The sequence below is a fragment of the Aulostomus chinensis genome, chromosome 16 (assembly GCF_037954235.1).
Source record: "Aulostomus chinensis isolate RoL2024-O1b breed Wild chromosome 16, RoL_Achi_v1.0, whole genome shotgun sequence".
In the NCBI taxonomy this organism is placed as follows: Eukaryota; Metazoa; Chordata; class Actinopteri; order Syngnathiformes; family Aulostomidae; genus Aulostomus; species Aulostomus chinensis.
The window spans coordinates 8,435,041-8,462,477 of record NC_141335.1 but is presented as its reverse complement, the minus strand read 5'-3'; the positions used below and the strand labels follow the sequence as shown (position 1 = coordinate 8,462,477).

General features: G+C 42.0%; 2 protein-coding genes across 4 annotated transcripts; one reads left to right on the top strand and one right to left on the bottom strand.

Annotated features, from left to right (window-relative positions):
* Positions 1-64: 64 nt before the first annotated feature.
* On the bottom strand, positions 65-21,499 carry pibf1 (progesterone immunomodulatory binding factor 1). 2 transcript variants are annotated; one of them, XM_086179621.1, is made up of 19 exons: positions 21,248-21,498; positions 20,219-20,517; positions 19,437-19,537; positions 19,078-19,276; positions 18,883-19,002; positions 17,835-17,968; positions 17,139-17,247; positions 16,786-16,905; positions 16,644-16,705; positions 16,391-16,516; positions 16,027-16,125; positions 10,662-10,827; positions 9,016-9,166; positions 8,631-8,721; positions 7,950-8,052; positions 6,057-6,187; positions 2,711-2,795; positions 1,173-1,340; positions 65-243 (listed from the first exon to the last, which is right to left on the bottom strand). In XM_086179621.1, the coding sequence occupies exons 1-19, from the start codon at positions 21,255-21,257 to the stop codon at positions 190-192; spliced, it is 2,328 nt and encodes a 775-aa protein (XP_086035747.1). In that variant the 5' UTR covers positions 21,258-21,498; the 3' UTR covers positions 65-189. The 2 variants fall into 2 exon arrangements, 1 of the variants encoding a protein (XP_086035747.1); XR_015109325.1 differs by lacking the exon at positions 65-243 and adding an exon at positions 1,645-1,748 and having other exon boundaries at positions 1,323-1,340; positions 21,248-21,499.
* Positions 20,378-27,262, top strand: dis3 (DIS3 exosome endoribonuclease and 3'-5' exoribonuclease). 2 transcript variants are annotated; one of them, XM_086179619.1, is made up of 21 exons: positions 20,378-21,474; positions 21,828-21,985; positions 22,218-22,408; positions 22,599-22,672; positions 22,825-22,992; positions 23,169-23,333; positions 23,442-23,555; positions 23,728-23,865; positions 23,953-24,099; positions 24,217-24,333; positions 24,462-24,563; positions 24,869-24,933; positions 25,051-25,135; positions 25,237-25,364; positions 25,435-25,521; positions 25,606-25,762; positions 25,977-26,191; positions 26,288-26,456; positions 26,540-26,698; positions 26,795-26,917; positions 27,082-27,262. In XM_086179619.1, the coding sequence occupies exons 1-21, from the start codon at positions 21,256-21,258 to the stop codon at positions 27,145-27,147; spliced, it is 2,847 nt and encodes a 948-aa protein (XP_086035745.1). In that variant the 5' UTR covers positions 20,378-21,255; the 3' UTR covers positions 27,148-27,262. The 2 variants fall into 2 exon arrangements, with proteins under 2 accessions (XP_086035745.1, XP_086035746.1); XM_086179620.1 differs by lacking the exon at positions 20,378-21,474 and adding an exon at positions 21,520-21,612.
* Positions 27,263-27,437: the final 175 nt, after the last annotated feature.

Sequence of the window (27,437 nt, the reverse complement as noted above, 5' to 3'; positions counted from 1 at the left end):
AGCGTTTATTCTCTCTGTTCAATATGAAACAAAGGATAAGAAAAACAAAGCACGCGGACACCAGTAAGAATCACTGCTCTTGTATTTCAAATCAGATGCTGACAAATTGATCAGAAATCTAATTTGAGTTTACAAAAAAAAAAAAAAAGCCCCTGAGAAATAACGGCACTGGAGGAAACATGAACATCTTCACTTGGGTTTCTGCTTCAGCTTTTGGTGCCAATCAGGTGGTTTTCTATTGGTCTGCAAATAAAAGAAAAAATATGTAACAGAAAAGAAAAAACATATTAGAAAATATGATGTGAATAACAGTAAGTCCTGCCATATTTCAGATGACATGACAAATTTCTTTTTAGATATGTTTAAAATAGCGGTTTGGTGGTCAGCACTGTGGCCTCACAGCAAGAAGGTTCCGGGTTCGAGCCCCAGCTCCAGCACAGGATCTTTCTGTGTGGAGTCGCCATGTTCTCCCTGTTCCTGCATGGGTTCTCTCTGGTACTCCAGCTTCCTCCCACAGTCCAAAGACATCAAGAGGGGACGAGGCTGATTGATACTCTAAATTGACTGTAGGTGTGGCTGTGAGTGTGAATGGTTGTCTGTCTCTATGTGTTGGCCCTGCGATGGACTGGTGACCCGTCCAGGGTGAACCCCGCCTGCTGCCCGAAGGCTGCTGGGATAGGCTCCAGCGCCCCACGACCCTTAACAAGATAAGCAGCAGAAAATGAATGGATGGACTGATGGATGGATGGATGGATGTTTAAAGTAAGAAGGTGCAAATATGTAAAAGGTATTCCTGTCAGCAAAAAAGCTCAGGTGTCAGATGCAACTCTTGGGACAGTAGCACTATCCTGCCCCCCAGCAGGCTTCTGGAAATTGACCAATCAGAGAAAAGAGGGTTTTTAAGGGAGGAGGGGCTCAACTGGGGGTAAAACATCTTCTTTCAGAAGGTTAACTGAGGGGTTGCATGAAAGGCCAGCATAAGATAAATAAAGACTTTGTTGAAGCGTCAATCACACGGTATCAGCTTCTATCAGTGGACTATATCTTTGCTCCACTGACGACAATGAAGCGCTCCAATGAAACTCAATGACCGAAAATGTATCCTTCATTTCCTCTCTTTGATCATCCAGGCAGGTTCAGGTGGTGTGACTCATTCTGTGTCAGACACTTACAAACACAGTGGGTTTGGGTTTGTCAGGTGACTCTTCTTCTCTGGTCTTGGCTCCCCCTTTGGACTGGTGTTTCCCTGCACCAGTCTTATTAACACTTTCCAACGGGTTTAGAGGGTCTCCCTGTTTGGACTGCATGCTGATCAGGACCTGCTTCATCATGGCTAATTCCTGGAGTTTCACAAGGGCAAACAGAAATCAGTGATACTGGAAGTTTAGCATTCAAATGCCCTCTACCAAACTGATAATACACCTATGTCTAATGTCTCTAAATGAAAATGTAATATAACAAAACAAATTCAAATCTAACTGTATCAGACATATGTGATTCAATTAACTTAGTGCAAAAATAGCATTTCACATTCTAACTTCTCAATGTTAAACATTTGCTTTAAAGTCAGTGCTTAATTTTGTTTTGTAATAGAGTGTTTATCCAGAACTGGCAGCCGATGCAGCTTAAGTCTTAGAGACTGACCCTCGGACGACTTGCAATAAGCCCAACAAGCTGAAGGGTCTGCAGGGGTGGCAGCGGGGCAGAGGGGAGGACTCTGGACCATTTCACCGTTCTATTTATCACCCCTGAGGACATGAGCTCAGGCATGTCACACACACACACAAGCACGTACACACACACAAGCAGGCACACTGGTGGCATCTCAAACAGCCAAGCTGAGGAACAGCTGTCTATGACAGGGCACATACTTCATACAGCAAACGGCTGGCTGCGGGGGGGGGGGGGGGGGGGCACGTTCCCACGTGCACGCACACAATCTTGAAGGAAACATTGCAACATAGTGCAATGACTTATCTCGTATGAATATCAGAAGCATGTTCATTTATGGATTAAAAACTTGGCTTGGATGTTCCTGCAGTTTTGTAAAGCGGAGAACAGGTAGTGACTGAACTTGTGTATTTGATTGTTTGTAGAAAGTACATGTTATCCTCCAGGATACTGAATCCAGCATCAAAAGCAGCGCTCTGGCCTTTGTGACCTGCAACCTGGTGGTTTTACTCATGAAGCTTCGTTTACAATGACTGAACTGTTCTGCTACTCCACTTCTTTTTTCAGTAGGGAAACAGAAATGTACAGGAATGAGTCCTGAAACCCAAATATGAGTTCACACTGTTGAACATTTTTCCCTCGGTTCAAATTCAGTGGATGTTAGGGTTTTAGGTTAAATGCCTGAAATTAGGTCTGCGGATAACACGAGTTTCAGATATTTAAATGTTGTTGTTTTTTTAATTCTAAAGCATAACAGACAGTAACGCCATCATGCCAGGAAAAGAAGAAGCACAAAGCTAGTTTTTTTGATGCTGGAGTCATGGGTCTGGTGTAGTTTGCTGAGAGCAAGATTATCTAGCTGAGCCAAACTGATTTTTGCACTAAAAAACAAAAAGTAAAAAAAAACCAAACATTGTTCTTTGGACGAGGGAACCCTCGCTGATGCTGAGGAACTCTATGCACCAGCATAGTGTGGGAGATGACAAAGCTGTCCTACAAAATATGAGCGGCAACATCAAATATTCAACATTGTGTTTACCTCCCGATGGTTGAGGAGTCTCTCCAGATCAGCAGCCATACTGTTCTTCATCTGTTGCAGAGCGGTCCGTTCTTTTCTAAGAGAACTGTGGTTACACACACACACACACACACACACACACACACACACACACACACACACACACACACACACACACACACACACCAGGTATGAAGTTAATAATAATAATAATGATTATAACATTTTATGATCCTCTACTTATACACGGTGAATATGCAGCATAGAAGGGGTTAACTACTTATGTATGTATCTGTCACTATGTCAATATCACCAACTGCTGAAAATAGTCTTGCCAAAATGTATTGTGACGCCTGCCCCATGAAGTAACGTCAATCCAAATGAGTTTTTCTTCATTTTCATACCATCCTAGCATATTTCTAGAATTCTATTTGTATTCGATGTATTTTTTTAATATCTAAGGTTAGGACTCTGTCAAGTACGTTTTTTTCTGTTTTCAAGATTTTTTTTTTTTTTTTTTTACTTCTGTGCGGTTTAAGTGTTTGCAAAAATTATGTGAAGATGAAGTCTTTTTTCTTTTTGTTGTGCAAAAACCTTACTTGACACAAACTCTGATTAAGATTTATTTTGTTGTAGGGTGGGGTCACGATAAGGTGTTGCAACAAACTACCATGCCTCCTCCTCCATCATTAGCTCCATTTATGCAAATGTGTGCATGCGTATGGGAAAAAAAATTGGACTGCTCCTGTTATTTTTGGTTTCGTGGTTGGTTGGTTAGTTACACAAGAGAAATTCATTTATGAAATAATTTTCTTTGTTCAGCTCATATCTTGTGAGAAAATCTTACTTCAGTACTGTCCAATTGTTGTTTTTTTCCCCGGGGCTGTCAAACTCAAGCAGGGGCCTGTTCAGCAGCAATACACTTATCTTGCAAATCTTGAAGTAAGTGCCTGGGCCTACAAGCTCTCACTGACAACTGTGGACACAAGTGCTGCACTCATGGGTTTGAGCTTTTCCTCTCATAACGGTATGTGGCGTTTAAGCAGGATAAATTTGGAATAACACTCGCCAAAATATGCATCAGGGGTTGGAAATGAGCACACACACACCAACCTGTTACACTCTCAGGTTATGTGTAGTGGCGGGAGAGTTTGTGCAGCCAAGGTGGCGAGTAAATAAATGATCATGTACAAGCAAACAATGCAGACGCAACAGAAGAGGATCTGCTTGTTTCGCGAAGACAGGAAGACACGGGGGATGACGGAAAGCAACCTGAACATAGAAAGCCAACTGGAGAACATCGGTTTAAAAGGGATCAACTCAGGTCAAGTAGCTGCCGCTCTTTGCCTCCCATCATGGCTTTCCTGCCTCTGTAGCAGCATGGTGAGGGCACACTTCTCCCTGAGCATGACTGTGCCCATAGGGCTTGTAGGTAGTGGAGTCCCTGGGCTGTAAAGGTTAATCCCCATCTCTCAGTTGCCAATTTCCTCTTTGTGTGTGTGTGTGTGTGTGTGTGTGTGTGTGTGATTACATGTGTGTGTGTGTGTGTGTGTGTGTGTGTGTGAGAGACGGAGAATGTCAGTGTTTTCCTTAAGAGTTTATAAGCTACATAATTATGTATGAATATTGTAGATCTTGTATTATCAACACAGTCTGTTAAATCAAGGAAAATGGCAGGTAGATGTGGGAATCCACCAGCCACAGTGGACAAAAATAGTTTATGTCTGAACCTTCTGTGAACAGAATTAATAAATCTTAGGCAGCAGTAAAACTAAAGCCAGACTGCCTGCATGTACATAAAGTAAGAATCTCCAGTGAGCTGTGTCACTGCACAGCGAGAGGAAAACCTCTGTGTGATGGGGAGGCTGGACTAGCTTTAAAAGATTTTACTGCTGGTCCATGTACCCCCAGGTGAGCAAGAGAAAACTTGCAGTCTGTTGGTGTGCATATTTCTCAGGTTTAAAATGGGATTCAGATCAGAGTCAGTTACTGCAGACAAACTCGAGCACACACTCGATTATTATTTCCCCCCTTAAGGCGGTCAACTTTCTCCGTCTGTCAGCGGGATAACGCAAAAACCGTGAGGCTGACTTTTTTCAAACATGGTGGAGGGGTGTGGTGTGGGCCAAGGAAGAATCCATTACATTTGGGGCAAATTAGTAATAGCACCACCTGGTAGTAACAGGAACTTTCTTTCTTTCTTTTTTTCATACATTGACTTATTCCTTGGGTTGCCAAGATCAATCTCAAAAGAACTCAGTGATGAGTTGCTGTAAAGGCTATCAATTTAAACTGTTAATGTGGCAAGGCAGCCCATTTTGATGTTTCCCTATAGAACGCAACTAGTGTAACTAAACTCTGTGAGAGTCACATCCTGAAGGCATCTAAAAGTGGAATTTAAGTCAAAATGCCAACTAGTGGTTGCAAGAAGTGAGCTTGAGATAACAAATACAATTTGATTTATATGTAATGTGACAAAAAGAAACATAATATATACTAATGTGTGTTCTCCAGTGCCACCAAGTGGACACGGGAACTGTTATTTGCACCAAGGTGTTGGATTAGCCTGCGCCTTCATGGAAAACTCCAAATATCAGGTTTCACCTCCGTCTCGCTCAACAGAGCAGCCACACAAGCAGCGGTTCACTCATCGCTACCGGTTTTATTTACGGTTTGGCTCACCTTGGTGGGAGTATGTTTGAGTGCCCTCTAGTTTACATATCACTCTCCCAAAAACCGTAACGACTACGTTTCTAATCCCAATAACAATAATAATACATCCCATCTACATCGCCCCTTTTAAAGAACCCAAGGACGCTTTACATAGTAAACCAGGAGAGATAGACACAACACAAAAACTTACTAACGAATTAAACTGGCTGACAAACAAACTAAGGAGACCAACTACAGGCCAACGGCTGCAGGGAACAGGTGGGTTCTGCTGCCATCTTTGAATTTGTCCAGGTTCGGGGCATTCCCAGGTCTTCGACTAATTCTACCTTTAACCCTACAGCTAAGTCTCAGCCCTCAAACTGTCCTTCCTGATGATTTACGATGAGTCGCCAAACGGTGAAGAAAAATCCTCGTTAACATGGTTTTAAAGTTAAATTTGAAGATTGAAAGAAAAACACAGGTGCACACACACACACACACACACACACACACACACACACACACACTAATAAAGGTTTGAACACAATACAATCTAGAGACAGGAACAGTAACTTGAACTGATTGACTGATCGTGTGTTCTTTTTAGGTACAATTCTTTCCTGCATAGAGAGGCATATGATTCCAGACTATTAATGGGCATTTCCGGTTGTGAGTAAGAGAGAGAGAGAGCGTGTGTGTGTGTGTGTGTGTGTACCTGGCATCATCTTCAAGTGAGCTGATACGTTCTTTTAAGGTGCTAATCTGCCTGTCCCTCTGCCTCACAGTCTCAACCAGGTAGCTATAGGGCTGCTGCGTCTGCTGCAATAGTTGATTTGCTGCCAACAACTGTGGGGAGGAGACATATTTGCATAGTTGAACACAGAAAATAATCAGGTACATGATACAAAGGCCCGACTGGATTTTTTTTTTCCACATAACAATATAGTTGAGGATCAGATCTGATTTTTTTTTTTTTTTTTTTTTTTTTTTTGCTCGTGACCTGCCTTGAGAGTCAAGTATGATGCAACAGCAGATTGGAACGTCTGTCTATCACACTGACTTTACACGCGGTTAAAATGAAAATGTGCAATTTCAGAGAGATTTCTGTCTTCAAGCTATGACCACCGCTTTTCTTATCTTTGATGTCATCAAACGTCTTGAGCGCCCATAAAGTTGAGTTACGATGAAGGCGTATCTGAGTTGAATCTTTTTTTATTAAAAGGATGAATCAAGATCCGCAATCTTAACAACCAACATCTTGCGATTACTGCCAGAAAAAGCACCGTCAGATGTAAGAATTAGAACCTATCTACAGTTTCATGGTTAAAATCTAGGGAACAATAGATAAATGTTACACATTAATCCACTTTTACAAGCAGCCAGTGGTGAATAGAACTGGGTGTGAGGGTTAAGTTAGACAGGGCATCTGTGTGGGTGGTTAAATGGTTAACACCCTTGCCCTTCCTTGTGAAATGAAATGTATAATTTTTCACTCTTTCCTTTTCATACTCAATGAATCATGAGGTATCCCTAATGAATGCCAGTCAATCCTGGCTGACAGGTGAATGGCTGGCTTATTTAGTCTCGAATCAGCCCGGCCCCTCTTCTCTGAATTGCACAACGTTTCTTCTCACTGAGATTATAGTAGGGAGGGGGAAAAAAGAGAGAGAGGGAGAAAAAAGAAAAGAAAAGCAAGCGCACTGGCTGCCAGAGCTGTCATTCTCACAATTTCAAATCTCACTGGGTGATTTTGCCTTTATATCTGAGCACGAGTAGTAAACATGTGACTTATGCACACTGAGCCACACACCCAAAATTAAAAAAAGCACACACATTCACGTTGTGAGCCAAACACAACAAAAGCCTCAGTGATTGGTGCGGTGAGTTGTTGGGAGCAGATAGACCATGGCCGTCACGCTTTTTAACCCTGTTATCTACTGTGTCAACAAGTGTGACAATCAGGTACTGAGACTCACTCTTCTCATTTGAGATCTGTTGTGTTTGCCGTCCTCTTCTCGCCAAACAAAGTGTCCAAAGCCACGTGATTTGGCAGGTTTAGAAAAAACAAAAGCGGGTGACACCCTCAACAACAAGTCCTAATGTGTTTGATGATGTATTTGGCCACCAACCTTACAAGCTAACACACTTTTCTTGTCTTTTTGTTGTTGTTGTTGAATTTTCTGTGTCAGAGAGAAAAAGACTCACTAAATTTCGCGTGATGTCCCAACTGCAGTCTTCAAGAGAGCAATTAGATGTGCTCTGTGTCACTGACTGCCCAACAATGGCATGCCGTGCGATGGTATGAAAAGGTAAACGGTAAGTGATGAGAGAGGAGCCACCTAGCTTGATGATGACTATTATGTAATGTTATGACAGAAAGATGTTAAAGCTAGGAGTAATAAATCATTATAGCTTCATATAAGCTCTGGGATACCCATAATCTGAGTTGTTGAGGGGCTGTTGGGAGATTTGCAATAGAGGGAAAACAAGAACTGACTTGCAGTGCTCGGGAAAAAAAAAAAAAAAAAAAAAAAGTTAGCGTTCATTTCTATGTTATCCCATTAATAATGGTCCCCTGGCAGGCACACACCTGGATGTTAGCGTTTACCTCGTCAGATATCTGTTCCGTTTGTGACTTGTGTCCCTCCAGCTCTCTCCTCAGTGACGTGTTCTGCCGTTCTAGCTGCAGAACCCTGCGGGCCAGGTGAACGCTGCACAACAGCAACACAAACAAGGAAATTCCAAACCATAACATCAACAAGTTAACACTGGTGTCACACTTCCGTGTTTTCATGCCTTATCAAGGAACAGCTGAGATCCGTTTTGCTTTATCTGGTGTGTGTGTGTGTATTCTACAAATCAAAAAGGTATAAATATCTTTTAAAAAGACAAAACACATACAAACCTACTGCAACCAACTGCTGGCATTTTAAGAGTGATCTCTAAAAATAGAATTTTCTCTAAAAGATACACACCACAATATTAAGACACACAGCTGCAGAGGCTGGTAAGGCCAAAGGTAGTAACACGCTTGAAAAGTTGAAATTTGCCGATAAAGGAGGAATGCAAGGTTGTACTGAAGTGTAATCCACGCAGGCGTGTTTTAAATACAACAGCAAACACTCCTCAAGCAGCAACAATATAAAAACCTGAGGAGCTCAGGGGTCAGTTTGCAGAGCAGCCAAATAAACATATTGGTTTCAGTCAGTGAATTTTCAATACCGTCCAAAAAAACCAACAACCTGCAAATGTGTCTCATCCCTCAGTTGTTGAGTGTCGTGTATTGTACCTCTGTTTAAGTCTTCTTTTGGCTGTTGTGGGAACGTTGGCACCATAGCCGTAAGAAAAGAGAACCCTTTCAGCCTCCTCTTCATTCTCAACTGACAGTACAGAAAAAAAAAAAATTGAAGTTCCAGAACCATCGTTACAACCACGAGGCAAACTATGAGAAAAGTCCTTTCATTGCAGCTCCATAGCAGCACTGGTAGATTTTCCACTGACTGTTCTCTTCATCCTAACCCACTCTGATTGTTTTAGTCAGGTTCATTACACACACATACACACACACACACACACACACACACACACACACTGATGCAATGCATTCAAAAGGATTTATCCTTGACAGAAATTTGAGCTATGTAATGTGTAAGAGAGTGATAAATGCTCTTTACTTTCAGCAGCCTGCATGGTGACTTGGTCCAGTTCTTGTTCTAACTTTTCATAGGTCTCTAAGCGAGAGGCCTGCTCGGCATTCTGAGCTTGCAGCTCCGCCACCCGCTTCTCCGATGACGTCTGCAGGCTGTAAAACTCCTGGGTCAGGAGCTGAGGGAGAGGAGACAAGAGAAAGAGAAATGAGGGAACTTTCAGCATTATAATCTCAGAGTGGGCCTTTTGAAAAAAAAAAAACTTCATTATGGGATACAATAGTATACATACAAAGGATAAAGGGCCTTTTTAATTGTGTTGTGATTTGTTATAGACCCGACCATCAACACGAGGTGTTCATAAGTTTCTCCTCACTGGAGATTTTAACTGGGACTAGTTAACCTCCATTTAACAGTTTTAAATTTAAACTTAAATTTCCAGAGAAGAAATTTCTTCTTATTTTACTTTTAAAAAATGCTCCTCATAAAAATTTAGATGGTGTTATTTTTGCAAAGGATATGAGCGACCAGGATTATAATTACATACATATAAGCCAAGCTTCCAAAATAGACAATAATTTATTCCTGAAGGAAATTTCAAGCATTTGTAAGTGTCCTATCATGACTTGGATGGTCTTTGACTGGAACATGCTTTCTCTCATTTAGTAAAAAAGTAAAGACAGACATGCTTCCTTCTATATATCTGAGTGAAAGCTCCAAATGATTCTATCAGTGGGCAAGTATACTGAATAGATGTTATCTGGGCTAATGGCAGAAAATCCAAATCCTAGAGTCGCTAGTTGATTTTAGACAGCTCAGAAGTCACTGTACCTCTCAGAAAGAAGTTCTGTCCCTCTGAAATGACTACTTATGATGCCAAGAAACTTTGGAAGGCAGTCAAATCTACTTATGTAAATGTAATCATGATTGCGTTCCCACCCTGAATCGGAAAAGACTCCAGCACACTGAAAAAAAATCAGCCTGCTGAACATCTTATTTCTTCAGGTTCTTTTTCGGAGATTTCATATTAAGATCCAAGACAGATTAATACACCGAAGGCTCACTCTGCACCAATTTGATTGATTTTAAGGTGAAAGAAGTCTGTGCGGCCTAAGAGCACCTGGATGCCACCAAATCTGCAGGTCCTAACAAGCCTGAGCTTTTAACACTCAACATTGGTGCAGATTTTATAGCAGAAATTTAATTCATATTTTTAATTTTTCCAAGGGTGAGACCGTATGTTATCCCTCTGTTTTTAATAATTATACAATGATTTCTAAAGGATGTGTTTAGGCTAAAGTGAAAGTTAATATTGTAGTGTTTTTAATCACAACAGGTTTCAGAAAACAACGCAATTGTTGATATTGTTAAGGTGGTGAATTATCTTGATGCGCTGGACTGTGACAAAAGGATTATCTGGACATGCTGTTAGTTAGCTTTCAAATTATTTGCCAGTCAGACCACCATGTGTCCAGCTCCCTTCTGTCCTATATTAAAGGAGTACCCCAGGGCTCAGTATTTGGACCCCTGCGGATCATCTGACATCTTACTTACTCATTTACAGTTACATCTTTCTTACTTTCTTACAGTCATCTTATGCAGGGTGAGACTTGATGATAAAATAATGACTGTACGATGATGAGGGACTGCTTTTCTACTATTTTTCAGAGTACCTCCAGTTTCTTCTGCTGTTTTTCACACTCCACCTGGCACTGGGCCAGAGCCTTGGCCGTCTCATCCTTGACCATCTGAGCACGCTCTGCCTCAAAGGAGTGCAGCTTTGCCTGGTTAGACAACTCTGCTACCCGGCTGTCAGTACCTAGCTGGAGCTGACGAAACCTGTGTAGATGGAGACAGTTTAACCACAGACTTAAGTCTGATAGCTTACCAAGTATGAATGCGACTAAGGGTGGTGAAAAATTGCAATACAGTAATTTGATGCAAACAGATATTGTAGACATGTCGAAATATTAAAGTGGCTCGGCCTGTTTCACACACGAAGCATCGGCTTTGGGCTCAGGCACTGTAGCAATGTTTTTCTTCGCAAATATATTTGGTCTTTGTTTACAAAGTTACTTGTTGGGGAAACTTTGACGGAAGGACGTGATGCAGTTAACATTCCATGCTGACCAAAGTTTTATGTCAAGGGCACAGTGGCACACAAAGGCCCGGCATGTACAGTCAAAGTTGCCGAGCAGGACAGCCAAGTCTTAAAACATTTGGTAATAGACAATTATTTCTCAACAGCGCTTGCAGCAATGTTTGGCCTCATTTGATCTTCCACGACTGTAGTTGGCAGCCTGAGAAAGGTGATCATTATAAAGTGTTTAGTAATCACAGATCAAGAACAAGACAAAATGTACTCAACGGTTTCAGTTTTGAGATGATTCTGCATTAAGCTGAAGGCATGTCACTCATTAATCGGCAAGTTCGCGTTGTATATCACTGCCATCTTGAAATAACTGCCCAGATCATTTTTTGACAGTTTTTTTTTTGTCTAAAACAACTCCTTATGATGTTTTGTCTCCAGTTTTTTTGTGTTTTCTGAAAAACTTACAAAAAATGGCTTAGGGGATTATTTTAAGAAGGCGAGGATATAAAGCTGCACAGAAGCTCCTGGTTTTCAAAATATTTAAACTTGACATCTTCCCAGACAAAAAAAATCCAAATGTTTAAATAGTTTCCCCAAATGAGAGGATTTTCCGAGGTTTCTATTTTTAAATCAAGCATCTTTGCATTGGGATCAGTTTTTAAGATGAAACAAGGAATTTGAAGAAGAATCACATTGTGCTCTTGACGCTCTCCAGGCTAACTTGTCCACTTTTTCCTACATGTTATCGTTCAAATCAACTAATTAACAGATAGATCATGATTTTAATCTTATGTGCTAAGCTAAGTGCTCTTCTTCAGACAGCTTCAATGTACACTCTCAGACTATCAAGCCATGGAGGTTGGCAGGATAATATTAATAACTCTCGATTACAGCTGACCTGATAGGATTTCATCATCCATAGAGCACTGGCCTGAGATGTGTGCTCGCCGTGACAGACATGTACACATGGTCGACATTTTGCTTCTTCATTTATTAATGGTAGCCGACATCTAGATGCAAGGCACATTCCTGACAATACATACTGTATATACAAGATCTATATAAAATCTCTGGTATGTTTTTCTTCATCCCTTTAAGTGCCAATTTAAATGGAAATATTTACAGCTACAGTCGCTAAGAGCACCTGACTCCAGGGCTCCCCAAAGCAAAAATGGAAAAATGTCAGTCTCGATGGTTTTGACCTGATTCGAACAAGCTCATCGCTGCAACCGCCGCGTTCGCCAACATTCTGAAATAGGGTGCACACATTCTAACTTGCCGTCCATGCTACAATCATCTGACGCCATTTCAAGCTTGTCCGCCTCATTCTTTACCCCAAAAATAGGGGCATGCGTGGGGTTAGGGGTTAAAGGCTTGTGGCTAGCATCTGTTGTTGCTGGCTTGCGATGTGATGCAGAGAGGGAATGTGATCGCAGCAAGAGAGAGTACGAGGGAGAGTGTAGGGAGAGAGTGCCTGAGTGCGTGTGTGTGTGGAAAGACCAACAGCTGGTGGTTTGGATCTGCAGAAATGACTGGCATGCAGTAGTAACCCAGGACAGGGACACCACTGCTGCTGTTGCTACTATGTGTGTGTGATATAAAAATGTTCGGACACAAAAGGAAATAAAGACATATTTTGAACAAAATCATTATATGCTAACTGAAACATCTCCACAAATGAAAAAGTTGAGATTTAAGTCTGTGTGTGTGTGTGTGTGTGTGTGTGTGTGTGTGTGTGTGTGTGTGTGTGTGTGTGTGTGTGTGTGTGTGGTGTGGCTCCTAATATATCTGTTGCAATTTCCATGCAAGATTTGAAACTTCCTTCAGGACCCGTCGGCTCCTTTTGAAGCAATATTGAGAAGGACATTATTGCCTGAAGCAGCAATGGTGATGACTAATTTTGACACAAATTACTATAAGTCAAATCCCTGTACAGCAACATGTCAGTTAAAAAAAACAAACAAACAAAAACAGAATTGAAAAGAAAATACAGAAATTGTGAGTTAAATAAGATCAAAAGGAAATCCTCAATCCTCAATTGTCTTCAGTAATTCAAATCGTCCTCTCTCACTTAACATTTAACCTGCCTTGAAAATATTTCACTCTCTGGAAGCTGTCAGCCAGCCCAGTGACAACAGACTTGACCTTAAACCTTCTGGTACACTGACTTCCACATGACCCTCTGACCCCTTCTGCTGCAGCAAAGCTTTCATATGATCTTTAGTACCAGACAGTAAAACCAAAGCCACAAAAGTCTTACCGCACCCACAACGTGCACTAATGATAGACTGCCGACGGCTTATACATGAGCGTGAGAGTAAGTATAAGTCCACAACTTTCAGGAAATACGGAGGAATCAGAGCTGATATGAGCTTTGCATATATATATATATATATATATATATATATATATAAATATAAACGTACAACACAATCATCGAGCCTGATTTATTAATCACACTACCTTCATAATAAGCCAACATGGCGCTGAATGAATTTGAAGTATGACGTGGTTAACCATGACAAGACAAAAAAAAAAAAGGAAACTGTCCCAACTGGCTTCACATTTTTGACAGTTTAACAGTTGCCCTCAAGCAAAGTCTCTGAACCTTCCGCGATATCAAAACAACACCCAGGAAGTAACCTAGATTAGCGGAGCCTCTTCAAGTCCTCATCAGGCCATATTTCCTCCTCATTTGTCCGTTTGTGCAATGAGGTCTCTGAGGAGATGAGATGTATTAGGGGGAAGTAAAGAAAAAGAGTGCCACTAAAAGGTTGGTGGACTCGCAGCTGTTCAGAGGTGAAGTTACCTCAAATCTTCATTTTTCAGTCTGTCAAAGTGCAACAAACATTGTAAACAAACACCACACGGTCAGAAGAGAGAGGCCACTGGAATTCCACTGGCATGCTTTTAATGACGTTGCGTGTGCCTTCCTTTCCAGCGTTGTCCTTATAAAAGAGGATCTGCGGTGTCCTATAAAACTGCGTTAAGTACAGCATTGCATATCCTCGTTTTGTTTTTTTATACTCGCTTACATGCCTAACGTAGCATCAGTCCCCATAGTTTCACACGGTGATTAAGCATGCGATACAGTGACAGCTCGTCTGCATATTGTTACGTCGTCAGCATGCCAATGAAATGAAATGTTCTCACTTTCTGTATTTGGTCTGTTTTCCTTCACAGCAGCCCAAACAAAGACAACTACCTGATGAAACCTACCAACTGAGCTAAGGTGTAAAAAGGATTTCATATTTCATATGAAGAATATAATTGCATATTCCCATCATTGTAGGAATGGGATAATAATATCGATACAGTATTGTATGTTAATACTGTATATATGCACGCACAGCAATCATCATTACTAAGTCACTTTTAAATTCCTTTGTAATGAAGGAGATACAACATAGGCTCATGACAGTGTCGGTCAGTCAGTCTGCTGTTTTTGACAAGCATGCGCTCATATTTTGCTGATCCGTTTGTAGTAGGGTTGTCAAAAATATCGATTTATCGATTTTGAAAAATAAAATGGTACAAAATGACTTTGCCATAGTATCGCTACTCTACCTGCCTCCTTGGTTTACAATGTGCCATCGCCAAACACACACACACACACACACACACACACACACACACACACACACACACACACACACACAAACAGACAGAGCACTGCCCTGGGGAGTGAGCCATCGTGCAGCAGCCCCTCCCCTCCTGCCTCGCTCACACAAACACCACTGGCTGTATTTTTTTTGTGTCGTCGCTCTACGTGTGTAAACTGCTATGAGATGGCATCTACAGGACCTTCGCAACCAGTTTTAATAAATACACAAAACAGCAGAAATGCTGTTTGGAGGTTCTTTGGATTTGAGCCGGATGAACAAGGAAAGCCAAAGGACAACAGCAAGCCGACATGCAAGAGATGCAAAAGAACTGTGCCGACAAAAGGAGCGAACACGACGAATACAGCAAAGCACCTCCAAGACAGACACCCGGACCTGTATAGATTTAGAGGTATAGAGGTTGATAACAGTATAACATGAAGTATGTGTTTCCTGGAGTTATCACGTCTATCTGTGTTTACTTTAACGTGTTGTCTTGATAGCGAGCGCTAGCTAAAGCTAATCAACAGTAGGTTACATATATTAAAACTTTGAAAAAGTTCTCTACCTCAAGAATAAAGTTCTTTATTTTTCTTTAAATAAAAAACATTTTTGCACAAAATTCTGAGTGGTTGCGTAGTATCGAAAATCGAATCGAATCGAATATCAATTTTTTTTGGAAAATATCGTTTCGAAGTGTGAAATCCAGTATCGTGACAACACTAGTTTGTAGCAAATAAAAATAGCCCATGTGGCCTGAGACAATGTTCCGGCTCTACTTTGTCTTGCAATTAGAATTCTTTGTTGAATAAAGTTCTTAAAAAATGCAATACTTAACATATTGCAAGGGTAATTCCCACAATATGTAAAAACTAAAATATGCATACATAATCTGAAGCTAATGTAAATTTACCCATCTGTCTTCAGTTTGTATCAAGGAGAAAATATGTCATCTCTATCAGATTTGATACAATCTGTTTACATATCTGGGATTGTTTTATCTGATGATGATAGACTATTTCGAAAATCTGTGCCCTACTGTGCATTTAGCCATGTGTTGTAGTGGTTGTCCACCAGGGATCCCAGTTTAATTAGCACAAGCGACAAGTTAATTTTAAATCCTTAATTACAAACCAGTTTGTGGTCCCCCATTAATGAATCTGACAGCCTTTGTATGCTTTCCTCAAACATGCCTGCTGACCCAAACGTTGCTCCATGCTTTCTTAAAGTAGTACTATTTTTATTTCAAAGGGTTGTTTGTTTAGAGGATATGTTGCTATTAGATATAAAATCTCCAATATCCTGCATCACACCTTTATATGTGTGATGGATGATAAAACTCACTGTTCCAGCAGCTGGTCGTATCTGGACAGAGAGTCTCTCTCAGCAGCAACTGCTCTGTCCTTCTCCAACACCGCGTTGTCTCTGGCCTCCCGCAGGTTTCTGGTCAAAATGTACACATGCACAGATAATTTGTTAGTATGAATGAAGACAGCGAATCCTGGAGGAGAATGCAAGACAGAAAAAAAAAAAAGATAAACAAATACATTTGCAATTCCCTTAATAGCAAAGCAGCATTAGCTTCTCCAGCACTTCAGGAATGAGAATTAAATTGCTTTTGCAGTTTTTTGTTCCATTGTTACTGCACATGAACAAAACGTGTAACTTCTGTACGTTCCTTGGGTGTTTGTTAGAACAGAATGTGTACCTGTTCTCCCTTTCGTACATCTCCCTAGATGTTCTCTGCAGGTTGTCTATCTCCTGACTGGTTTTCAGTCTGATGTTCTCCAACTCCTCTCTCAACTTGGCTTCGTACTCTGACTTATAGTGATCTCTGCCGTGGAAAGAACGTGGAAGAAAAATAGGGTTATACAGAGTTACGGAAACAACGGGTCATGCAGTTCAGTTCATCAGAGGTGAGATAAACGAGGTTGATGAGGGTAAAAGCAGCAAAAACTAACCTGGATGCTACATATTTCTCATAGATGTTCTCCCTGGCCTTCTTAGTGTCCTCTAGTTGTACCTGGATACCAACAATGAGAACCTGTTAGATGAAACCTTCCTATTATCGACTACGATGTGTATTAGATGACCTGTGAGGACCTGCAGCCTCTCCAGACGGTCTTCTTCATGTGCACAGCGAACACTCAGCTCCATGTTCTGTCTATGGAGGTATTCCTTGTCCTTCTGCAGCAGCGTCACTGACTGCTGCAATGTCGCCACCTGCAGGGCAAGAAGAACTCTTGCACGTTACAGAATACCTCGAGAGAAGTGAAGTGATATATAATCCAAACTATAAAGTATAATCAGTATTTGGGTTTGTGATTTCCCACATAGCGTTTTAGTATGCTTCCCCTGTCACGTACAGGGTCATTGGTGGAAAGGCGCAGTTACGAGGACACAGGACTACACCAGTGGTCCTGTGTGTGTGTGTGTGTGTGTGTGTGTGTGTATACCTCTTTGCTGAGTGTTTCTCTTTCTCTGCTCAGTGCAGTGTGAGATAAGTCTAGGGTCTCAAATCTCCTCTTCAGCTCCTTCAGTTCTTCTTCGAAGTTGTCACGTTCACTATAAACAGCAGCAGGAAAGACCTTTGTCATACATGCTAACTTTTTCAGCTCTTAATATTAATATCTATTTATGTACTGATCCAAATACATCATACTGTGTTTACTTCCTATGGTATGATAGCCACAATATTCCCCCTATAGCTTTCCTATAAGTGCAAGCTAGCTAAGTGAACTTGTTCAGTGAAGAAAGTTGATACAGAATTGCAAACTGGCTCCTGGCTCTACTACATGAATCAAACAGAGATTCTTAGGAGCCTCACGATATTACATACATGTAGCAATGCTAGTGAAAGCATTAATTAAGCTATTCTGTGCATCAGGTAGCAAATATTTCTATTACAACCTAATTTTGAAATGATACATAAAACTGACTCCAATAATCAAGAGTTGTCCTCTGGGTACCTTCTCCAAAGGTTCTACAAAATGACTTTATCGCCTTCAAAGATACAAGTCAAAGTAAGCTAGTTGATCCTGTGCCACCTCATCGCACGAGTGTGTCTATAAAGGAGGAGTGACCTCCCTCTCTGTCTCTCTCTCTCACACACACACACACACACACACACACACGCACACACACACACATACCGTTTGATGTGAGGGTAGTTTTCTCGACGGTAATCCCCTTCTTGGATTTGCTGTTTGGTGTCAGCCAGCTCTAGTGTCAATCTCTGGCTCCTCAGTTCCAGCTCAGTGCGTAGCCGTCGTTCCTCTTCATAGCTCTGTGCATGTGCGTGCGCGCGCGCACATGCACACACACACAAATATTAATATTCTAATAAATCAGACACAATAATGAAGAATACAAATACAGCAGGATCTGAGGAATACAAATATGGAGGTTATATGTGAGGATGAGGGAATGTTGGGAACAGGGATCTTATCATCAAAAAGAAGTATCTGGATCCGTCGCGGTGTTGTAACATTGTTGTTTGATCTTCTCTGCAGTTTTTTCCCTACGTTCCGCTCCTGCTCCCAGCATGTCGCATGAGCATTTACTCGGTGTGTCGTTTATGCCTGCAGGGGTGCTGCTGACCAGTTCGGCAGGTTGTCTTCGTAAATTACCACACCGTAGACACTGCACGCTGTGTAAATGACTATTTCGATGACTGACTAGCATCTGAGGAGGCTTATATAATGTGTCTTCTCACACTTAATTTAAAGTAACTGAACCTCTTAACCCTGCCAGCAGCCTATATCTCTGCTTCATCTAAATATGTGACTCACTGACTGAGTCACAGAGGAAGTGGGGGAGGAGTGTTTGCTTACATGTGTTTCAAAGAAATTTAAGTAAATATACTGAACGTGCCTATTATGTTTGCTAACACATGAAAATGTTCCACAAATGCCTTGATGAGAGGCTATACACAGTTGTGTTTATTTGAACTTTGCACTGTGTGTAGTCTATGATTTGAACAGAGTTAAAAGAGATTATAGGGGGGAAAAAGTTAATAATAACAGCCATCCATCTCCGGGTCCTGAGGCGAGACCAGTGGAGAGCCACTGAGATGGCTTCACACAGGAAGGCTGTTTATTTCTTATTCTAAATTAATTAAGTGTTATAAAGCAAAGCCTAATGCATGCAATGTGAGTGTGTGAGTGTCTGTGTGCATGTGTGCGTGTGTGTATGTGGTACCTCCATCAGAGCCTTCATCTGGGTTCGGTGTGTGTCCAGGTCTTCAGTCAAACAGCCTCTCTTCACACTGAGCTCCATCAGCTGAGCCCGCAGAGGAGTCACCACCTCATAAAAACGCATCTAGACAAGCCACATAAAGGTCAGCCTCCGGTTATCAGCAACAGGGTGCCATTAGTGATCAGAAACCATACTTACAGCAACATATTCCTGGATGGAGATTGTATCCTCGGGCAGCTCTCGGAGCTCCTGGTACCTGTCCTGGGAGATGTCTAGATCCCGTAGAGATCGACGCAACTCCTTAGCCTTGTCACACAGCTGTCGGTTTGTCTCCTCCAGCTGCTTTTGCCTGAGCATGATGGTCTCCATCTCCTGCTTCCTCAGAGCCTGCTGCTTCCTAGAGATGACAGTCATTGTTTGAGCTCTCAACAGACAGATGATGAGATAGATGAAACAGGTCAAATTATACACTTGCGTCCAGCACTTAATCGACCTTGGACGTCTTATGATATTCATGAATGGCGGGTGCTGTTCATTGCCGCCTCCATCTTTCTCACCTGTTTTCCTCCTGATTGAGTTTAAGCTGACTGTCCAGTCTCAGAGCGAACACTTGCTTCTGATGTAGAGCATCGTTCAACCTCTCCTCCAGCTCCTCCACCTGCAAAACACACGCGCGCGCACACACACACACACACACACACACACACACACACACACACACACACACACACACACAACATTTGATCATGCCAAGATTCTGATTTCCTCAAATGAAACCACCTTGCAATCCTCTCCCACATTCCAGGGTCAAAACATGTCAAGACTGCGTGTTTGCTTGTGTGTGTGTGTGTGTGTGTGTGTGTGTGTGTGTGTGTGTGTGTGTGTGTGTGTCTGTTTGCATAAGTGTCTCTCCACTAAGACCTGTCACAATGGAGGACATCGAAGCCCTCTAGCTCATCGTGCTGTAGTTCTGTTGATTCTACAAATGAGAGTTGTTTGTGCCCTTTAAAAAGGAACATTCAGCACACTTGGGATTTCATCTCTATTTATATTTGGGATGCAGGATATCAAAGTTTTTGCAGATATAGGCTATGTGGATATTTTACAGCAGATTTGTCATATAGCTGATATTTCCAGATGTCGATATCAGCTCTTTGAAATAAATTTCATGTATATTAAGATCTAAGTATTCACGTGGGGAAAACTTACGTTTTTTTAATTTCTAAAACATTTAGAATGCCCATGAATATCAACAATCAGCCAGATCAGCAACAACATATATTACAATTTACTTACTGGCATGAAAATTACCCAGAAAAAGTCCAATTAGCAATCGCACCTTGCTCATGTAGTCAGCCTTCATGTTGTCTATGATCAGGTTCTTCTGGGAAAGTTCGATCTTAAGGAGCTGGACGCTGTGCAGGAGCTCCTTCCTCTCGATCAGCTGACGGGTCACCTTCTGGGAGCCGCCCCGCTGCTCATCAGATGAGGAGACATCCTCGGTGGTTGGCACGGTTGTCTCTAGGCTGATGTCCTCCGACTCCAAATCCAGGGAGCTGGAAACGTTGGCCGGCTTCAGCTGCTGCTTCCTGGGAGGCATTCTGGATGTTTTGGCTCTTGTTCCCGTCGTGTTTATCGCTGGTTTATGTGAAGAAGAATATCAACTAGACGCAGTTTAGCTAATTATGCCATTTTAAACGGATTAAAATCGCACCCTTCTCACGCAGATGAAACATTACGTTTAAATCAAAAGGCTGAGCAACTGTACAACCCAGGATTTACCACAACACACGGCGAGTTGTATCTGTTTTCAAGGGTCCCGCTCCGAGCCGCCAGCTAACCGCTAAAGGCTCGATTACAATGGCGTCGAGTCGTTTTACAGCGCCCTCTGTGGTGGTATGTATGCAGCACAGCCAACGGCAGCCCGTCCGTTTGTTGCCACAGTATGAAATACATGCAGTACTTCAATCGTGACATTAGGGACGCTATACAGTTAAGTATGTCTTAGAAACCCAGCCAGCAAACCCCTCTTTGGATATCGTCGGCTTTGTTTTCGCTTAACAAATTTGTGATGGCCGACCAAAATAAACTGCAAATTGTAGACAGCCTTAAATTGTAGTCTGAAAAACATTATAGCGTTTTTACACCGGAGTATTGTTTTACTGTATAGACTCCACATGTGTTTTTAACATCGGGGACAAAAACGGTCGGTAATGTACACATTAACAAAGAACACGCGCCCCTCCAGAACCCAGGGTTAGTTTTGTCGGCCCTCTCATTTACCGTTAGGTTACACATGGGAAGCTAACTTTAATTCCAGTCAAATGGTGTGGTAAAAACTATCACATTTTACTTTTGAAGTACTTACTCGTCATCATGCTGAAATCTAAAACCTTCGTAAAGAAGACTCGGTCGGGTGGGGTGATGAAAATAGTGCGTGAGCATTATTTGAGGGATGATATTTGGTGTGGGAGCGAGGCTTGTCATGAATGCCGTCAGGAGTCCACGGTGCTCCTGAGAGACCCGAGTATTGAGAGCAACCTGTGCGCCTATCCACATTATCTGGTTCCTGACACCAATGTGGTGCTACATCAGGTAAACGAGCAGTGTAAAAAAAAAAAAAAGTGCCCTGCTTCTTAAAATGTAATTTTCTTGTAGCTCAACGGCTAAAGATCTTGCAATATCTTGTGAAGTATGAGAGGGGCAAACGGTGGCAACAGACGTAGTAATAATGTAAGAATGAAAACGTGTCTTTAATTAGTTTTATTTATCTTCATTTTAAAATATTAATGTTATGTATTTATTGACGAGGTTGTTTTTCACTATATCCACCAATGGCTGTTACATACTTTAAGGCAATGAGGATCCCTTGATTTTTAGACACAGTAACACCCCTCATTTTCTTTTTCATCTATGACACTCTTCTTACCAAAATTTGTGTCTTGCAGATTGATTTGTTGGAGGACCCCGTGATCTGTAATATGATTATCCTTCAGACTGTACTGCAGGAGGTACGCCACCGCAGTGCACCAGTCTATAAACGCCTGAAGGACATCATTCATGAGAAAGAGAAACATTTCTACACCTTTACCAATGAACACCACAGGTAGACAAACACAGCTGATGTACTTTCAATATCTTTACATATTAACTATGCATTAATAGGATGTAAAAGTGTGGAATAATATCTTGAATATTGAGCCCAGAGTGACAAATTACATTTGCCCACCACACCAAGATGACGCACACTGTATTCTCTTTGTACAAAGATTGTAATAGATACACATATTTGTGAGAAGAATTATACACATTTTTAGCCCACATGCTTAATCTTCCAGAGAGACATTCATTGAGCGTGAACCGGGGGAGAGTGCCAATGACCGTAATGACCGAGCAATCCGGGTGGCGGTCCAGTGGTACACCAAACACCTCAGAACATCTGACAATGATGACCTCAAGGTGGTGCTCCTCACTAACGACCAAGGGAACAAGCAGAAGGCAGAGGAGAGCGGCCTGCTGGTGTACAAATGTTAGTGGTCTTTCCTCAGAGGGGAGAAAAAAAGAGCTAATTCGACATTATTGCACCTTGTAATAAAAGTCTGGTATTTCTAACACTGCATGCAGCCAGAGAGGTGAAGCCTGCTAAAGCTTCCTAACAGATGTATCAGCTGTTGTTACCACTTAGTGACAATCATTTTCTTCTATTCAAAAAAAATTAGTTGAAGAGTACATCAAAAGTCTGATAGCGAACCCTGAGCTTGTGGATCGCCTGGCATGCTCAGATGATGACAAGGTAAGCCTGTGTATTTCTTAATTCTGTCGAAATACTGTGCAGTTTCATGTTTTTGTGGGAACAAATGATAATTCTGATCTTTTTTTCTTTTTTTTTTTACTTTGTTTTCTTTTTTTATACCCAATTCCATGACTTGCTCTTCCCACTGTAAGAATGATATCACCAGCAAGAAGGTGTTGTTTCCAGAGCACCTCCCTCTGTCCAAGATCCAGGCAGGCATCAAAAGTGGTACCTTCATTCAGGGGACCTTCAAGGCCAGCAGGGACAACTACCTGGAGGCCACAGTCTTTGTCGAAGGAGAGGGAGAAGACTGTACAGAGGTTCGTCTTGATGTCTGTTTTTCTTTGTATCTGGGTATTCCTGCAAGTATACAACATTTCAGGATTTATCTGTGAGACTTTATGTTGTTTAGAGTTCATTCTCCAGCCAGGAGAATGTCCAAAACTTAACTGACAGAAGTTAAAAACACAACCCCCCCCCCCCCCCCCCCCGCCAGATTCTCCTCCAGGGTCTCCACAACCTCAACAGAGCAGTTCACCAAGATGTGGTTGCCGTGCAGCTGTTGCCGCGGACTCAGTGGGTGGCGCCATCTTCAGTTGTGCTTCAAGATGTGGGCACAGCCAAAGATGATAATGTCGAAGAGGATGAGGAGGAGGAGTCTGTGAGTTTGACATTGAGTACACTTGCGTGGAGATAGATGCTGAGGAGACGTAATGGAGTACTTGTGTTGATTTGTAGCTGTTTAAATAACCTCTGTGTTTGTGAGCAGCTGAAGCCCTCGGCAACCGAGGCGGCCAGGAAGCCCACAGGAAAAGTTGTGGGAATCATCAAAAGGAACTGGAGACCATTCTGTGGCATGCTGAATGTCTCCCAAATCAAAGAGGTAACACTAGTGCTCTATATTCTTTCTGTCAAAAAAATTTAAATTGTCAAAAAGATATGTATTTGATTTCTTTCCATTATCATTCAAGGAAGATGTATGGAATCCTACTGCCAGAATTAATCTTATAGTTTCCTTCCCTGTCTTGTATATATTCCTTATCTTTTTCATGTAGTCAACACGCCACCTTTTCACACCAGCAGACAGACGGATCCCGCGCATTCGCATTGAAACACGTCAGGCGTCCACACTAGCAGGCCAGAGGATCATGGTGGCCATCGACGGGTGGCCCAAATACTCCAGATATCCGAACGTGAGTTGCACCTCTTCAGACTAGTGGTAGCTACCTCTCCCTGTGACCTATCGTTGATCCTGAAATGTTTGTGTTTCTTTTCTTCAGGGTCACTTTGTGCGTAGTTTAGGTGGTGCGGGGGAGAAGGACACCGAGGAGGAAGTCCTGCTCCTGGAGCATGACGTTCCCCACCAGGCTTTTTCTCAGGCTGTGCTCAGTTTTCTTCCCAAAATGCCTTGGACCATCACTCCAGAGGTGATCCTCGCTTTCTCTTAGTTGTGCAGGGCAGTTTTCTAGGCAGTTTGGGTATATTTCTTGAAACTATACATTACAAGCGTGTGTATTAATGCGTGTATTTCCCAATTGACACAGGTCATGGTGAACAGAGTGGACCTGAGGGACCTGACTGTGTGTAGCGTTGATCCTCCTGGATGTACCGACATCGATGATGCTCTGCACTGTAGAGAGCTGGATAATGGAAACCTCGAGGTACGCATGTGGCGCGCACGCGTAATGTTAATGAACCACACAGCAGGAGTTCACAGGTGCGAATATGTGAATCAATATGTCAGGAGTTTTTTTTGTTGTTGTTGGTTGTTTGTTTGTTTTCGCTGTAGGTGGGCGTCCACATCGCTGATGTCAGTCACTTCATCAGACCTGGGAACGCACTGGACAAAGAGGCCGCAAACCGTGGAACAACCGTCTACCTGTGTGGAAAGGTGAGTGGAAGGAGGACTGGGTGCAAAGTGGAGAAAAGCAGTTCTTTTTTTCTTCTACTCTAAAACTTGCCAATAAGTTTAGTTGACTTGGGAATCTCTTTAGGATTTAGTAGACTTTTCCAGACTTTTTCACTATTCTGGTCATGGAGTGAAGATATACTTGTGTTTTTATAGAAATTTAGTTATTGTTACTGTTTTGTCTTTTTTTTTAAGTTGAGTTGGAAGTTTTATTAATTCACAAAAGGTTCCTTTGAAGCTTTAACATTTCAAGGAAGCAGGTTACATGTGTTTGTTGTGTCCAACAGAGGATTGACATGGTCCCTGAGTTGCTGAGCTCCAATCTTTGTTCCTTACGCTCCAACGTGGACAGGTGAGACCACATTAGTGACAGCAGTGATGTTGATTTCCCCAAAATGTTTCAGTAAATGTTTTTTTTTTTTTAATTCCAACTGAAAATATTTGTCCTCGATTTTATTATTTTTCTAAGGCTGGCTTTCTCCTGTATCTGGGAAGTGACCCACGAGGCTGAAATCCTAAAAACACGTTTCACAAAAAGTGTCATTAACTCCAAGGTACAGTACTGACATGCAGGTACAGGCTCCAGGAGTTAATGTGTGATGTTCCTCTGAGTGATATTTTATACTTTATTTTTCTGTCACTTGATTCAATCCAGGCATCTCTGACCTATGCCGAAGCCCAGATGAGAATCGATGACACCAACAAGAGTGATGACATCACGATGAGCCTGCGTGGTCTCAACAAACTAGCCAAAATTCTCAAGAGGCAAAGGATAGAGAAAGGGTAAGAATCACCGACAAACAAAGCATTAAGTTAATCAGAGCTTGTTAGTATGGCGTTTGCTTCTCTTCAGAGCACTGACGCTGTCATCCCTGGAGGTCCGTTTCCACATAGACAGCGAAACCCACGACCCAATTGATCTCCAGACCAAAGAACTCATGTAAGTACTTTTGTTTTTTTTAAAAGATAGTATTCTGTGTGTTCTGAATATCATCTCTTAACAAATGAATCTCTCGATTGTTAGGGAAACCAACTCCATGGTGGAAGAATTTATGTTGCTGGCCAATATTTCAGTGGCTCAGAAGATCTACGATGAATTTGCGGAGTGTGCCCTTCTGAGGAAACATCCGGCGCCTCCCCCATCTAACTACGACATCCTTCTCAAGGCTGCAAAGTCAAAGGTGGGCGGGGAGGAGAAAAGAATACATGTTTTGAAATTCATAGAATTCCCTCCACTCACATGATTATTGCTATTTAAATATATCAGAAATGTGACGTTTCTTGCATTTCTTCAAACTGACAAGATGTTACTCAGGCTAAGAATATTGATAAAAGTCACCATTTTGGTGACATCCATCCCCAAGCAGTGACACTTGTGTTTCCTTCTCTTATTAGGAAGTGGCGATCCATACAGATTCGGCCAAGGCACTGGCCGACTCCCTGGACGTGGCCAAAGTGGATGGCTTCCCGTACTTCAATACGCTGCTGCGCATCATGGCCACTCGCTGCATGATGCAGGCCGTCTATTTTTGTTCTGGCATGGACAACGATTTCCACCATTATGGTCTTGCTTCTCCTATTTACACACACTTCACATCACCTATTAGGAGGTACATTGGAAGATACTCGTGCTTAGAAGAATACGATGAAGTGTTTATAACGAAGAAACGTGCAAATTCTTGCTAAATCTCTCCCTTCCTACACAGATACGCTGATATTATAGTCCACCGTCTGCTGGCCGTGGCCACAGGAGCTGACAGCACCTACCCGGATCTGACGGACAAACACAAGCAGTCAGCACTTTGCAACAACCTCAACTACAGACACAAAATGTCTCAGTATGCTCAGAGGGCATCTGTGGCCTTCCACACACAGGTAGACACTCAGCAGAGCCAGCCAAATGAGCCAAGACAATAGCGTATATATCATATTGTCTAATACCCGTTATCTCTCTGCAGTTGTTCTTCAAGACCCGAGGAATTTTGAACGAGCAGGGATTTGTACTGTTTGTGAGGAAGAATGCGATTATTGTCCTCATCCCAAAGTTTGGCCTTGAGGGAACGGTCTTCTTTGACACCAAAGACAAAGCTGCCCCCAGCCTGGTTTTTGATGAAGAGGTATAAACTCTTGACATGATTATTTCAGGTTTTCTTGTTATTTAACTGAATTTTTAACAGTTGAGAGTTTGAAATGTGCCTTCTGTTTCTGCGTAGGGTCCCACTCTGACTGTGGAGCAACACACTTTCCGCATCTTTGACCAAGTGAAGGTCACCATCAGCCTTGACGCCTCTAATATTCAGCACCAGAAGATCCGTATGGCTCTGGTTGAACCTGTGGTAAGGACAGACTAAACCAGAAATCTTTCCGTCAAAGCTCAGTTATCGCTTGAAGAGATGTTTTAGCCTGTCCGCTTGTTATCTATTCAATTATTTTCTGTTGCGCCCATAAAAGAGAGATAATCCTTGAAATATCTGTAATTGTTTCTTGATATTCTCTTCAGATTCCCGGTGTGAGTGTTCCTGCCACAGACATTGAGCCACAATCCAAGAAGCCCAAACTGGAGTGAAGACAGAGAGCAGCAGAGCCACCAACCGACACGCTCCACAATTTTCTGACAAAAATGAAGCTCCACATGTACACTCTGCTCTGACATTGTCATTTCAAACATGATTTTAAATGTTTTGGGATTCTTTTTTTTTTTTTTTAACCGATGAGTGTGTGTTTTGTACATTCTTGGATCTCATCCTCTCAAAAGGTGGAATTATTTGTACAGGTCATACTGATTGTTCTAGAATAGTTTTATCACAAATTAAACAGGCTAACTATGTTGCTGTCCAGTATTTTTATATTTTAAAA